We start from the raw sequence: 12,870 nt of genomic DNA, 5'->3' as shown, positions 1-12,870 counted from the left end.
TGGATCATCAATGAGCATACGTCTCATTTATACAAGACACAGACAGAATTGCTCGGACGCTCACAGGCCAGCTAGGCTAGAGCACAGTGAAGTGGTGGGAACAAGAGGGACCTTGTCTCAGCGAGGTGGAAGACAGAAGCCAACTCCCAAAAGTCGTCCTGACTTTCATATATACTGTGGTATGCATATGCCTGCTACACACACACACACACACACACACACACACACACACACACACGTCAGCAAAGGTGCATGAAGCCTCCATGAGGACTAGTGTACAGTGGTGTGTAGGTGATCGGTGCTCAGCAGTGAGCTCTCACTTATTCTCAACACAGCTGCAGCACGCCGCAGCTGGCTCCTCAGAGGCAGTGTGAGGAGGGCTCAGGACAGCACTGCCGAGGGTCCTCACACTGTGACAGCCACACTGGCAAATCTCTGCAGTGCTTTGTACGCTCAAGCCCTCTACAGCTTCCCTGCTGGGATCCCTAAGTCAGAACGCTACCCTTGCAGTGTAAAAGCCAGCTAAACCCCAACATAAGCAACATTTCAGAACGTGACTTTGTCTAGATCGAGGGGTTCTTAAGTTTATGAGTAACCCAGCTCTACTCAGGTCCTCAACACTTCCGGTTAAAACGCCCCAACGCTGCCATCCCCTAAAAGCAAGAGCTGCTTCGGAAAGAACTGAGAATTGTCCTAACCATATTAACTTGCAATCCCTAAAAATAATTATTTTTGCAAGTTATAAAATGTCTTCTGCTCCTCCATCCAAAAGGGCTGAGATCCTCTCTCAGCCCCGTCTTACTACTTCCTGTCTCCTATCTGTCCTCAGTCCTCCAAAACCTCTATGGTTAACTCTGGTCAGCTAGTGGCTAGCTCTGCCCTCTGACTCAAAGCAAACTTAATTGTCAGAATGTGAACAAAATATCCCACAACACCCCTTGTCTCCCCAAACCCTGCACAAAGCACCCGTATGCTACTCCTTTGTGGAATATCTGCTCCATCAGGGAAGGTGCCAGGTTTTACATTCTCCCACAATCATTCAAGAATGGGCATGGTGGAGACGCTGAAGTCCCCATTAGAAATGGTGGTTCAATTCACTGACACTGGGGGCTTAGCAACCACCTTCTCTTAAGACACTGCAAACCAGTTTCCAAACCAGGGACAAACACGTCCTCCCCGGCTCAGTAAGTGACTCCCAGCTGCAGCTCCATGAGATGCAGGGCTTCCGTCACCAGCCTGAGAGCCAGGAGTGCGGACACTCAACCCTTCTGGAAGTTATGGTCTCCAAGTCTGCCTCACGGAATACTCACCCTTTTAACCCGCAAACTGCGCCGTTCCGTGGAGTTTCTCACAAACAAAGACTTTTTGGCCAAGGTTGAGCTGTCACTGTCACTCCGATTTAACTGGAAACCAGAGATAAAAAGGAAAGACGATAATTACAAAATAACCAACGGCTAGTGGCAGTCAGAAGAGAGGGGTTACAGAACAAAGCAGGGAGCGAGAGACAATGCGAACGACACCTTCTTTCCCCTTCACTTCTGTCCTGGGGATCAAGCCCAGGGCCACTCTAGGGAACTGGTCAACCACAGAGCCACGGCCGCAGCCCAGGAGCTGTATTTTTTAAAAAAATCTTTCATAAATAATTTCTTCCCTATTCTTTGGTTTTCTGAACTTAATTTTCTTAAATATCCCCAAGAGCTGCCTCTTGGTAGCAGTGTATCAAAGTCTGGATGTAAAGGTTTTACGAGGCAGCGAGTTCTGTACTTGTAGCTAACCGTGGTTTGTTTCTCTAAAGAGCCTGTGCTGTTGGAACACACGCTCGCTCCTCCCGGGGCTCAGGCTCTGCTGAAGGTCACCTTATCAAGAAAGGCCACCCGGAGCCCTGTGTCCACTCCAGCCCCCACTGCTCTTCTCTTTCCCACGGCATTGATTCCACCAATAGCAGCTCACGGCTTCTTCAGCTGCTTAGTATTTATGCTCTGAGTCACAGACAAGAACCAGAGTTGTGCAGACGAAAAGGGGCGAAGTCTTTGCTTCTAGGAAAGTGCTCAGTAAAGATCTTATTGCCTGGATAAGTTCAAAATTTTAAAAGTATCTGCCTAGCTGTATGTGATACTAAAGCCATTTACTACAGTTCACAGTAATTTATCAAGTAGACTTTGGGGAAACTGACATCAACCTCACGATTTTCATCCAGGGACTATGAGTCTGATTCAGGGACGCAAGGTCTTAGAATATAATCCGTGTTGTAAAATCCAACTCACATTTTCTCTTCAGCATGATTAGCGTAGTTAGAAATGCATATGAAATATATAAAACATTTTTTAAAATATTTATTTATTTATTATGTATACTATATTCTGTCTGTGTGCATCTCTACAGGCCAGAAGAGGGCACCAGACCTCTTTACAGATGGTTGTGAGCCACCATGTGGTTGCCGGGAATTGAACTCAGGACCTTTGGAAGATCAGGCAATGCTCTTAACCTCTGAGCCATCTCTCCAGCCCAAATGAAGTTATTTTTTTTATTTTTTTATTTTTTCGAGACAGGGTTTCTCTGTAGCTTTGGTGCCTGTCCTGGAACTAGCTCTTGTAGACCAGGCTGGCCTCGAACTCCTAGAGATCCGCCTGCCTCTGCCTCCCGAGTGCTGGGATTAAAGGCGTGCGCCACCACCGCCCGGCTTAAAACACTTTTCTTAAATCATTTTATGTTTCTAAACATAGAAGATCAACAGTTTTTAGCATCTAAATCCTTACACTTTACTTCTTTGCCAAGTAAATTACATTAGAGCCAGCAAGACATTGTGTGTATGGGGGGAAACAAACCCACTGAAAAGGACCCCCAGGGTATGATGTTCTACACCTGCTGTTTGTGGCCCTTAGTGTCTTCAGGCAGCACTGCCCCTTACCCTGCAGATGTACTGGTTCCGCTCGCCTGGGGAGAAGGTTTGTGAGCGCACTATCACGCTGCTTCTCACGAAGGGATGCTGTCGGGAGCTCAGGCTGCTGCGGTCCTTGGGGCGGACCGCCATATTGCTATCCACTGCTTCTTCGGTATTCGTCTCCTTATCGACCTGCAATGAAAGCTGGAGATTCAGCAGGAGCGGGCAGGTGCGTGTCCTGCGTGTGCCGCTCTGCTAGGGCAGCGGTTGTCAGCCTTCCTGGTGCTGCCACCCTTTCATACAGTTCCTCGTGTTGTGGGGACCCCAACCATAAAATTATTCCATTGCTACTTCATAACTACAATTTTGCTACTCTTAGGAATCGTAATGTAAATCTGTGATACCTGCAGGCTCTGGAATATGCGACCCCTGTGGTGGGGGTCATGGCCCATAGGCTGAGAACCACTGTTCTGGGGAGTTGAGCAAATAGTTCAAGTTAAGCAGAGACTCTTCGAGCACTGAGAGCAAGGCTGGCCCTCCAGAGCACCGTGTTTCAGAAAGGAGAGAGGAGAGGGAGACTTTCCTAACGGAAATGTGAAGACTCCTTCTTGGAAAGTAGGAGAGATGTATCATCTTTAAACACTGGTTCTCTTTGTCAGAACAAGGTATAATGATAAAAAATGATTAAAAATCCAATACAGTGGCTGGAGAGATGGCTCCACAGTTAAGAGCGCTGGCCGCTCTTGTAGGTTCAAGGTTCACTCTCCAGCATCCACATAGCAGCTCACAACTGTCTGCAACTCCAGTTCCTGTCCTAGTCCCTCTTCCGGCCTTTGTGGGCACTGCATGCACACGGTGCACAGACAGATGCAGGCAATGCACCCATAAACATAAAATAATAAAGTAAAAAATAGATGAAAACAACAGTAACATAAAATTGCAGACCTGTGGAATTTGCAGTCATACTAAATGAATAACCACTGTTGTGGTTTCAGTGGGTCTTTGGAAATCCAAGAAAACCACAACAGAAGAAAAAGTGGAAATGTCTCCCAACACCAACTCCATGAACAAGCAGCTATCTGTCTTTTATTTTTAGTGAGTCTTCACTCTTGAGTCTTGGACATGACAGATCCCCATTCTGGACGTCTGGATTGTAGCAGAAAATGCAGGCGTACCCACCAGTCAGCCTACCTGGCACACTGCACTTGAGTAGCCTGTAGCTAACATGTGACAAGTCTGCACTCTCCATGTCTCCTTTAATATGCGACTTCTGCGTAGAGGCCCTGGTTGTTTGAGCGCTCAACGTGCTAACAAAACACAATCAACAGGCTCCACTATCTAAGTGGTCGCCCATGCAAATACAGCAGATGCTGTTCCCTGAAACCGGCTCCAGAGAGATTTATCTCCACGCCTTTTGCTGACACGCAGGCTCTGCATCTTGTTGGGGGATTGTCCTGGTAATGACGGCACTTGATATATTTCTTACCCAAGGGATCAAGTTGCCTGTTTCATAATCATGGATCCAAAAAAATAAATAAATAGAAGAAAGAAAGAAAAGAAAAGGTCCCCTGGAACTCTCAGGTAGGCTCAGTGTACAAAGGTGTGGCTCTTTTTAAAGGCCCTGCTGTATAGCTGAGCATTTGAGCAGTTGGCACCTGGTACAAATGCCTGCCTCAGGCGGACACAACATTCCAGTGTTGGGGCAGGTAAATGTGATTGCTGGCTGGTACTGCTGGCATGAGGCCAGGCTCTCACGGAATAAAGGGGGTGGAGCCAGCTGCTAGCAAGCCATATGCTAAGCAGAGTCAGGCGGTGGGAGCCTAGCAGTTTAAGATTTGGCTTGAGAAGCTGCAGAGGCACAAAAAGTCAGGTACAGTGTGTTTAATAGGTTTAGGTGCTTTAAAAAAAATAAAGAAAATGGGTATAGACATTTATAAATAGTTTAAAAATAATAAAGTCTTTAAAGAAAAGTAAAGTAATATAAAAAGAATAAGTCAGGTAAAGATGGAAAATGCACATGGCTTCTGGATCCTGTTGGATTCAGATGAGCGAACGGCAGCTGCTGAGAAATGTTGGATTATGGACGGGGATGCTGAATTAAACCAGCCTATATACTTTAAAAATACGCTGGTTTCATAATGGAAGTCAGGAAATGTGTTGCATTTGGGGAGAGGCTATGCCTTTGCTTCCACAGGAAACAAAAAGTTACGGTTCTCTTCAACATTAATGAAGATCATATTTGGATGGAGGAGACCTCCTGAAAATCTTGGCTACCAACATGAAGAGAGAACCCAAGAAAGACTACAGGACAGGTGTCGTATATGCAGATCCCCCTCCTATGGGAGCAGCTCTGAGACTGGGTGAGCCCTGATAAATCTGGCTACAGAATCCTCCTGACTGATCAGTACAGCCATCCTTTCAGATAGATACATTTTACCTGACTTGTGCACACCACCCACACATGCCATACTTGTGTTGATGCAGAAATATGTTGCCTTTAAAAGTCTGTTTTCAGGAAAAAAAAAAAGGACCAGACACCAACAAAAACAAGCAGTCCAGGTGTTCCAGCCTCAGAATGCCTCTGTTGCAGTTTCCTCAAAATTTGGCATCCAGAACAACTCCAAACCTGCTAGCTGAGATGGTCCAGCCTCACAGACCACTCCAGCTAGGACTGCAGGAAAGTCTCTGCACTTTTCTTATTACACAGAACCTGGACAACAAATGATGCAGCTATCTTTCCCAGGACTTGACCGTCACCTCAATTTTCTCAGGGTTCCCTAGAGATGCTGCCCCCTCCCTCCAACCCCAGACAACAGGAAGCATTCTAGAGAATACAACTCCCATATTCCCATGAGGTGGGATGGGTGGTTTTTAGTCATTCAATGCATTATGGATGTTTGTCATCATTTAGGGGGGCTGGTTACAAGTTGTTGATCATGGTCAGAAAAAAAGCCAGAGAAAGGAGATTAGATTCAGGGATCTCTTTCTGAAGGGAAAAGAGGGAGATACAGAATGATGGGATAAAAGGGTGGACTGTTGAGTCTACTTTTGAATAACCACTGGTCTCAAATATTTTACATTGGTATGAATTTTTATATATTGATTCAAGTTTAAGGTTATTTTTGTTATACTGTGTATATATATATATTTCTATTCTCATTTAAGGTATTTTACCTATGCAGTTCATTTAAAAATGTAATGTAAAGTTCTATTCCTTAAAAGTTATTATTATAAATCATTTAGGATAATTGAGAAATCCAGGTTAGTCATCTATAACAGTCAAATTTGTGGCCATATTAGGTATGCTTTCAAGGTCATACAGAAATATATTTTAGATAGATAGATGGTCTTCAAACACTTCAAAGACCTACAGAATATGGCATTTAGAACATTTTCATAACATAAGGCTTCTCATGACAGTGAGACATGTCTGCTTCTGGCAGCGTCAATTTACTTCAAAAAAGGATGATGAGGATCAAAGAGCCGTCATATAGAGTTTGCTTTCAATGTGGCAAAGCTAGCCATTTGGGCAAGAAACTGCCCTTGTCTTGACTACTGACAGTATACTGTGCAAACTGGACAAGCAGGACACAAAAGAAAGTGACTGCCAAATTTTGCCAAGACAAGGTAGGATGGTCCTCCAAAATTCCAGCTTTATAGAAAATTCTGTCAGATATGCCAGACCTGTAGGTTGAAGATGTAGCCGCAGTGTTGCAGAGGAACCCTGGGTGACTGTCCAGGCAGCAGCTGCTTCTGTCATTTCTAAAGTTTTGGAAGTTGTTTGCTTCCTGATTATTCAGGTAATATTACGCCCTTCTTGGGTCTCTGATGGAGTTGAAAATGAGGTAGTTATAGTTATAGTTTTCCTTGCTACCGAATTCACAAAAGATATAAAGTGTATAAGGCTGAGAGACATAAAAGCTTAAATTGTTTATCTGTGAAAATGTTTTGAGGTCTAAAAAGATAGTTTTAGAATGGTAATATAAGTTATGATAAAAATGGTTTGGTACAAAACTTTAAATTCAGCAAGATAAGATAGATAATATAGTATTTTCTCCAAATATGCCAAATACAAATAAACTGGACATTATAAAAGTAATTTAACTGATAATTGTTCTTATTGTCTATAGTTTTATTATGTTAGAGTTAAAACTTTTCCTTTTAATTTAAATAAAATGGGGAAATGGATCTGAGTGATGGTGGTGCATACCTTTAATCCCAGCATTCAGGAGGCAGAGGCAGGTGGATCTCTGTGAGTTCGAGACCAGCCTGGTCTACAAGAGCTAGTTCCAGGACAGGCTCCAAAGCCACAGAGAAACCTTTTCTCAAAAACACCAAAAAAAAAAAAAAGGGGGGGGGGAATGTTATGGATATTTGTATATTTGTACATGGTATAAAAGTGTATTGTTGTGATTGGTGCAAATGAAAAGCTAAACAGCCAATAACTAGGCAGGAAGATGTTATGGGGATACTTCTGGAAACAGAGCGGACTCTGGGAAGAAGAAAGAGGGCCATTTACAAATGAGTCAGATACATAGAATGGGACAGAGGTAAAAGTCACGTGGTAGAACGTAGAGTAATAAAAATATGGCTAATTTAAGTTATAAGAGCTATCTAGGAACAAGTCTAAGCTATAGGCTGAGCTTTCATAATTAACAAGAAATCTCATTATTTGGGAGCTGGCTGGCAGGCCAGAGAAAGACTCATCACACCTGTGCCTGCCCAAGTCAGCATGATCGTTCAGAGGTTTCAGCTGGGACTCCAGCCAGCCAAGATGAACTTCAAATTCTTCATGTTTAACACTGAAGTAAGATTTTGAAACTTGATACCATTAAGTAGTCCCTGTCCTCTGATGCCTCTAAAATAGAAAAATACTTGTTTGAGACAGAGTTTTGCCATGGAGTCCAGGCTGGGCTGACACTCATGAGGGTTGGGATCACAGGAACCACCACACCTGGCCAGAAAATACTTGCTTTGCTTGTTTCTGCCATTGTTTGTTTTGAGACGGAGCCTTGTATATCTCAGTTGGCCCTGAACTCGCTACACAGCTGGGCTCTTTCTGCCTATCCCTCTTCTGAGCTCCAGGGGTACAGCTACGCTGGGGATCACATCCAGGGATGTACACATTGGACCAATCCAGCTGTTTTAACAAGCACTCACATTTAAGAGATATAAAGTAGTGAGCATTGCTTCTGCCAGATACAAAGGAAAATTAATATTCTGAGCCCATGTGAAAACTGTGAAGTGTTTTCAATGCTCTCTGTGATATTCTCATAAAAGCCTTCCATAGTCAGCTTTGGGGCCCAAATCCTGGTTTAGGATGTACTCGAAAGAGAAGCCAAGCACCCCTTGAGTACATGGCGTCTACAGGGGTTTTGCTTTAGGAGGGTGTAGCAGAACATTTACCAGGGTGGGAATTCCAGTTGGTGGCTGAGCAGGGTCTGCAGCAGGCTCGCTGTCTTTCCTACACTGGTCTTCACTTGTCTCGGGCCCAGTAGTGCAGGAATTTGGGTCTTCTGTGTGACTGTCCTTCGCCAAGTGAACTTCAGCCTCCTTTGTGGCCACAGTTTCATCAGAGGCCTCTCTGAGCATTGTTAAGCTATGGTGAAGCAAAACAAAAGAAAAATGAAAAGCCATTTCTGGTCCGGCAGGCATACTCCATGCAGTGAGCCTGGGCATGCTAATCTGAGAAGTAACAGACTCATACACGTCATTCAAGACGTGCTGTAACAGCTCAAAGTTCTTAACTGAGTAGATCAAGGAAAGTAAGTTCTCATTATAAGTACCAGGAATCCAGAGTAAAATCACCAAAGTATGGCACAAAAATGTTCATCTCAATGTTAAGTTAAAAGTTATGAAATTTGATCAGGTCTCCAGATTTTCAACAGAAATATTCAAGGACCACATACAAATTTTAATTTCAGCATGTAAAAACATGACATTCACTAACTTGGCATTACTTGGTTGGTTACAGAATTAATCATGTAACAATTGGCTATTCTTAGCTAAGACACGAGGATCACGTTCATCATCAGGCAGGCACAGACCTGTGTAAAGGGTTGTGACTGAGCTGTCGGATGACGAATCACTGCCTCACATGCCCATTAACTAGAGCTGTGGGGTGGATTTGGGTGGTGACAAGAATGTGACCACGCGGCTGGGAGACAGCCCAGCAGTGAAAAGCATTAGCTGATCTTCCAGAGGTTCCAGGTTTGTTTTCCAGCACCCAGGTAGTGACTTACAAGCCTCTGTAACTCCGGATCCAGAGGGGCAGACTCCCTCTTCCGGCCTCTGAGGGTACTGCATGCGTGTGGTGCACATGTATTACGCAGACCATATGCATAAAATAAAAATTTCAGAAAATATTTTAGAAGAACACGACCAGAATTTATACAGCGTGTATACGAGTATTTTGAAGGCTACGCAACGTGGCAGGCTGTGCTGAGTTTCATGTCCTAAGAATAGAAAGAAGCCTTTTCACTGACTTCTAAATGTCAAGCCTTAATTGCAATTGGTGACATATTGGCAGATTGACACAGACTAGTTATTAAATGTCTAGCCATGAAATGAGCACGAGGGAGAGCAAGCGATGACTACAGTGAACTGAGAGTCCCCAGCCCCCTTCCCAGCCTGCTAAGTACAGTCCTTGAAATGCGAGGTGAGTCGTTCTTTAGAGCCTGTGGAAAGCTCCGTGCTTAAGACGCTGTGATAACCCTTTGCATCCCTGGCCGGGTGCAGACGGCACCCACTGAGTGTCTCCACGCCTTTGTACTTCACTGCTGGAGCCCTTCCTTCCAAATGTCCTTGACAGCAACATTTGTGTCCTTGGCCACCCCGAATCTCTAGCATGTGTCGCCTCTGCATGAACACACACTCATACAAGTACGTACACAAACACACCGACAGTAGTCCAATCACACCTAGTACAACGACTGCACGCAGATCTGATCCCAATGTGCTTATATATGGAAGATAATAAATGCTTCTGTTTTGCGTATCACTAATATTTATTTTTGGAGAAGAGTGAAAACCTGGGAAGACAGCCTTCCCATGCAGAGACAGATGATACAGGACAGGGCCATCCTTAAAGGACGGGTCACTGACACCGAGGAGGAGACTGAAAGGATCAGGGAGGGACAATACTGAAATGGTCACTCGGACACTCTTTTCTAAACAGCAACTCTGCCTAAATGACATGGCCAGTCAAGAGAGAAAGGAAAGGAAAAAGGCCACTTTTATTAAACTATCTATGACTCTGTAACAATGGTTCTCCACCTTCCGAATGCTGTGACCCTTTAATACAGTTCCTCATGTTGTGTTGACCCCAGCCATAACATTATTTCACTGATAATTCTTAAGTGTAATTTTTGTACTGTTGTGAATCGTAATGTAAATATCAGATATGCAGGGCATCTGATATGTGATCCCTATGAAAGGGTTGCTGGGCCCCCAGAGGCATCCTGACCCACTGCTCTCTAACACTGTATCGCAGCTTTCTAAATGGATAGCGTAGATAAAAACAAAAGCCTAGGAAAACAGTAAACATCATTACTGGAAGCAAGAAAAAAAAGCATGGTTGCTTTGCTGATTTTGCGACTATCTTGCTGTTTCTTCCTCTAACACTCTAGTGACCAGGGAGAGTCTACAGCCAGCGCTCCCTGCTGTCACGTTGTTTGCCATAAACTGAACTAGGAACCTGTAAAGGCCCCAAAGCCTCTGAGAAACTAAGGATGCCCTGCCCTGGTCTGAGCGAGAAAAACTGTGGCCATTTACCAGTCTCCCCCTGGGACCCGCTGTTCGTCAGGCCTCGGCTCTCCCTCCTCCTCCTCCTCTTGGGCCAGTTCTTGTTCCACAGCCAACAGCTCTGCTGAAGTTCTTGCAAGCAAGGCTGACACGGCATCCTGCAGAACAGAAACCGTATGGCAGTTAACACCAGACATGCCGACTGCGGTTCAGAAACTCCTTGGTTGCAGGCTTACACTTCCAGCTGTGAAGAGCCAGCTGGTGCCAGACCCGGTTCTCCCACTGCAAACAAGCATGAAAGCCCAACACAAGGAAATAAAAAACAAACACAAACTCCCTGATGTTCGAAAGCAAGAAGACTTGACAGGGGCCATCGGGGCTGGGGGACTGAGGTCCCTGAGAAAGCAAAGATGCAAGAGAGGTGACCATCACTGCCAGTCTAAGGCATTAGCAACATCGACGTGAGGCCCGCAGGCTAAAGAGATGGGGTGCCTGGATTCTGGGCCCCACAGGCATAAAAAGACTGCCATGGAATGCAGAGCTACTACGACAGTCCACGCAGTAGGGCTGGGCTGGACGTCACCCAGGGTGTGTCTAGTCAGGCTTCTGCCTTTCCTAAGCTGCATCTGTACAGATCAAGACAGAAATAAAGCCAAAACCAGCTGCTAGCCGCCTGGATAGTAGCAGCTATTTTATGCCTCGCAGGGTTCTGGAGGGAGAAAACTTGGATTCACAATCCCCAGGTAGCAGGCACTTTCCCGTGTGGTCGTCTGCCTTCAGAAGAACCTCAGCTCATCTCCAGAAGAGTGCTTCAGCTGGAGCTTTCCAATCCCTCATCCAAACAGCCAGCATTCCGCTAACTGCTGGTGGTGAGAAGCCAAAAGAAACAACCGACAACAGAGGCAGACCCACAAGTGATCCAGACACAGCAGCTTTTCAGAGACAGCAATCAGGCTTTTACAAACCGTATAAAGAAAAACTGATGAAATTATGAACCATTCTTCTAGGATGAACACAAAGAGAAGCCCATTGGTGCCCTGGAATGAAGCCGCTGCCAGTTACGGAAAAGAGACCCCTTGCCAGCAGAGGACAGAGAAAGGGGGCGTCACAGTGTAGGAACCCTTACACTGTAGCCTGGGCCAGGGATAATATGACATTATAGGGCCACGTCTATGAGATCATGAGAAAGGATGGGAGAGAAGTCATGACAAACAGCCACCAATGGGGATGACAACTCTGCCGAGATGACCGGGGCCCCAGTCACTCTCTCTCTCTCTCTCTCTCTCTCTCTCTCTCTCTCTCTCTCTCTCTCTCTCTCTCTCTCTCTCCTCTCTCTCTCTCTCTCCTCTCTCTCTTCTCTCTCTCTCTCTCTCTCTCTCTCTCTCTCTCTCTCTCTCTCTCTCTCTCTCTCTCTCTCTCTCACACACACACACACACACACACACACACACACACACACACACACGGTGTTCAAGGACTTTGGGCACTGATCACCCTGAGAGTTGAGGGGACAGAAAAACGGGGAGCAGTCTGCACCCTTGGAACCTGACACCAGAGGCTGAGCTGAGAGCGCCGTGAGGAAAAGCGGGAGCACATTATGGAAGTCTGAGGGCCATAGGTCCACACCACAGAACAGTACCCCGCGGATCAGCACAGGCTGTGGAGACCCAGTTTGATAAAGGGGTCTGAAGTCGGCTGAGCCTTGATGCTCTCCACCCTCTGATACCATGGCCACTGCCAGGACAAGGACAAGCTAGACAGGGACCCTCAGACCAGGGCCACAAGAAGCTGGTGGCAGAAGTTGAGGCAGCATCCTGCTGAACTGAACAAAGGTGACACAGGTGGGTGGGCTCTATGGGGTTTGCACACCCACTGAGCACCCAAACACCAGGCACAGGGTGGTAACGCTCACTCCGAGGAAATCAGACTGAGGGAGCCTGGCAGAAAACAGTCTGGCCACAAACCTCCTCCGGAGGACACAGCGGCTTAATTTTGCTGAACTGCTGGGACTAGCAGCTCTCCTTGTCACAACCTGCAGGGTCTGATTAGAAAAACAAGCAAAGGGGAAAAAACCCACGCTTCTCCAACAGGGAAACACACAAAGGGCACAGTACTTTCTAGTTCATTTTACTGCCTTCTTATTTTTATTTTAAAGATAGTACTCCTTCCAGGACAGCCAGGGCTGTTACAGAGAAACCTTGTCAAAAAAAAAAAAAAAAAAAAAAAAGCAAGAAAAAAAGAAAGAG

General features: G+C 45.5%; 1 protein-coding gene across 1 annotated transcript in view; it reads right to left on the bottom strand.

Annotated features, from left to right (window-relative positions):
• Wwc2 (WW and C2 domain containing 2) overlaps positions 1-12,870 on the bottom strand; it is a 169,939-nt gene that overhangs the window by 10,758 nt on the left and 146,311 nt on the right. The window contains exons 17-20 of the mRNA XM_057752431.1: positions 10,655-10,782; positions 8,288-8,480; positions 2,909-3,073; positions 1,311-1,403 (exon numbers count right to left, since the gene is read on the bottom strand). Of these exons, the coding sequence (XP_057608414.1) occupies positions 1,311-1,403; positions 2,909-3,073; positions 8,288-8,480; positions 10,655-10,782 (579 nt within the window). The remainder of the gene's footprint in view (positions 1-1,310; positions 1,404-2,908; positions 3,074-8,287; positions 8,481-10,654; positions 10,783-12,870) is intronic.

Source organism: Chionomys nivalis, chromosome 20 (genome assembly GCF_950005125.1).
Source record: "Chionomys nivalis chromosome 20, mChiNiv1.1, whole genome shotgun sequence".
NCBI lineage: Eukaryota > Metazoa > Chordata > Mammalia > Rodentia > Cricetidae > Chionomys > Chionomys nivalis.
This window is presented reverse-complemented; position numbering and strand designations above follow the sequence as displayed.